At 45.7% G+C, this 2,497-nt stretch overlaps 1 protein-coding gene across 1 annotated transcript; it reads left to right on the forward strand.

The window, feature by feature from the left end:
* Nucleotides 1-234: 234 nt before the first annotated feature.
* LOC118844141 (protein FAM50A-like) lies at nucleotides 235-1,314 on the forward strand. The gene has a single exon (XM_036751977.1). It carries the CDS (start codon nucleotides 235-237, stop codon nucleotides 1,312-1,314), a length of 1,080 nt encoding a protein of 359 aa, XP_036607872.1.
* The last annotated feature ends 1,183 nt before the right edge of the window (nucleotides 1,315-2,497 follow it).

Raw genomic sequence — 2,497 nt, forward strand, 5'->3', positions numbered from 1 at the left:
AAGAAAGCTTTGGAGTTCTTTTAAGGGCTGATTGTAGTAAGATTTATCTGAAGGAGGAAAGGAAAATGTGAGACTCTCGAAGAGCCCAGATCTCCAGAAACAGCCCAACTGCTGCTTCCTTTCATCCCGCCTCTCCCTTCTCCCCTCCCCTTCCCCCTTCCGCTGCTCACGTGATGATGACGTAGGACTTCTTCCTCAGCCGCCTGGCTCAGAGTGCCGCCATCCGCCACCGCCATGGCTCAGTACAAGGGGGCTGCCAGTGAGGCGGGCCGTGCCATGCATCTAATGAAGAAGCGGGAGAAGCAGCGGGAGCAAATGGAGCAGATGAAACAGCGGATCACTGAGGAGAACATCATGAAGTCAAATATTGACAAGAAATTCTCAGCTCATTATGATGCAGTAGAGGCTGAGCTCAAATCCAGCACTGTGGGTCTTGTAACTCTGAATGACATGAAGGCCAAACAGGAAGCGCTGGTGAAGGAGCGGGAAAAGCAGCTGGCCAAAAGGGCACAGTCCAAAGAACTTCAGCTAAAGCTAGAGAAACTTCGAGAAAAGGAACGCAAGAAGGAAGAGAAGCGAAAGATCTCTAGCCTGTCCTTCACCTTGGATGAGGAAGAGGAGCCTGAGGAAGAAGAGGAAGATATGGATAAGGAAGATATAGAAGGAGAAGGCAATGTAGACATGAACAAGAACAGACGTGTTTCCTACCTTCAGAGAGTTAGCAGTCTAAATGAAGAGATCCCTTCAAAGAAGAGAAAATTAGGGAAGAACCCAGATGTGGACACAAGCTTTCTTCCTGACCGTGACCGAGAGGAAGAAGAAAATAGGCTCAGAGAGGAACTTAGACAGGAATGGGAGGCCAAGCAGGAGAAGATCAAGAGTGAAGAAATTGAAATCACATTTAGTTACTGGGATGGCTCTGGGCACCGAAGGACTGTAAACATGAAGAAGGGGAACACGGTGCAACAGTTCCTGCAAAAGGCCCTGGAGATCCTTCGGAAAGACTTCAGTGAGCTGAGGTCAGCGGGAGTGGAGCAGCTCATGTACATCAAGGAAGATCTGATTATACCTCATCATCATAGTTTCTATGATTTCATCGTCACCAAAGCCAGAGGGAAGAGTGGCCCCCTCTTTAACTTTGATGTCCATGATGACGTTCGGCTACTCAGTGATGCCACAGTAGAAAAGGATGAATCACATGCCGGAAAGGTGGTGCTAAGGAGTTGGTATGAGAAGAACAAGCATATTTTCCCAGCTAGCCGATGGGAGCCCTATGACCCCGAGAAAAAGTGGGACAAGTACACAATCAGATGAGCACCTATAAAAGATAGCATGTGATCTTTGTCACCTCATCTCTTCTCCATCCCCATCTACCTACCCACTCGCTCATTTGTTAGGCCTGACAGAGAAAGTTAGCAGCTGTAGACATTCTTCCTCCTCATTTGTCCTAACGCTCCATCTCCCCATTGTGGGGTTTCACCCTTCCACCCTTTTCTAGGTGTGTCTGGGTCCCCTAGGTCCACACATCCAACTGTGAACCAGACCTTGGGACTGGCACAGGTTGGCTGGGGCTGGGCCAGAATTGGTCCCTGGATTTCTGCTCCCTAATTCTGTTATTTACATGTGTTTTTCTTTTTAAATTTTAGAATAAACATTTGCATGAGAAAAAAAAAGATACCCCAGGGAAGCCCTAAAAAGGGAGATAGATAGCTACAGATATTTGGAAAGGAGAACTATAAACTTCCCTTAGTCTGAGGCTGGACAAAAAACAAAGCAAAAAACCTATCAGAATGCTGGATGGGAAGAACAGCACAAAAGTAGTCTGGTCTCACAGACAGTGCAATTTGAAAACCCAGGGACAATGGAAGAAAGGTCTCAAGCAGAATTTTGCTTAGAGGAAATCTCAAACCCTACAAAAGCAGAAGAAAGCCTTCAAAGGCAGGTTAGCCCCAGCCACAGCAGGAAGTTCTAGCCCAACAGCCAAGGCAGACTAGAGTTAAACTACAGCAAGAGACAAGGCAGATCAGTTTCTGCAAATGGTAGAACCTAATCTTAGTTATTATACTCAGAACCAAGTAGGGTCTGCCCACGCTACTCAAGAATCCAGAAGTAAAACTAGACCCAGGCAAGAGTGCCCAAACTAGACACTGAGGCTAGTAACATGAGTCAACTAAAGAAATCACCAAATACAACAAAAATCTTTGGACTGAGAGTTGTAAAAATGGCAAACTCGGGAAAGTAACTCCATAAGTCTAAGAGCCTTAGAGAAAACGTCTCAGCCACAAGAACTACAAGAGAATCTGGGGAGGAAGACAGAGAAAATAGAATAGCTAAGGAGACTAAAATGGCAAGAACCGATACCTTAGAAACACAGTGGGAAACTTTACTTAAGAAAGGAATGCCTTGAAAATTAGAATGGACCAAAATCCATGAACAACATGAAATGTTAAAATATTGAAAAAAGGGGCAGCTAGGTGGCACAGTCAGTAGATCACTG

Source organism: Trichosurus vulpecula, chromosome 3 (genome assembly GCF_011100635.1).
Source record: "Trichosurus vulpecula isolate mTriVul1 chromosome 3, mTriVul1.pri, whole genome shotgun sequence".
Taxonomy (NCBI): domain Eukaryota; kingdom Metazoa; phylum Chordata; class Mammalia; order Diprotodontia; family Phalangeridae; genus Trichosurus; species Trichosurus vulpecula.

Coding starts and splice junctions, on each gene's coding strand:
- LOC118844141 (XM_036751977.1), top strand. CDS start 235: ATGGCTCAGTACAAGGGGGCTGCCAGTGAGGCGGGCCGTGCCATGCAT.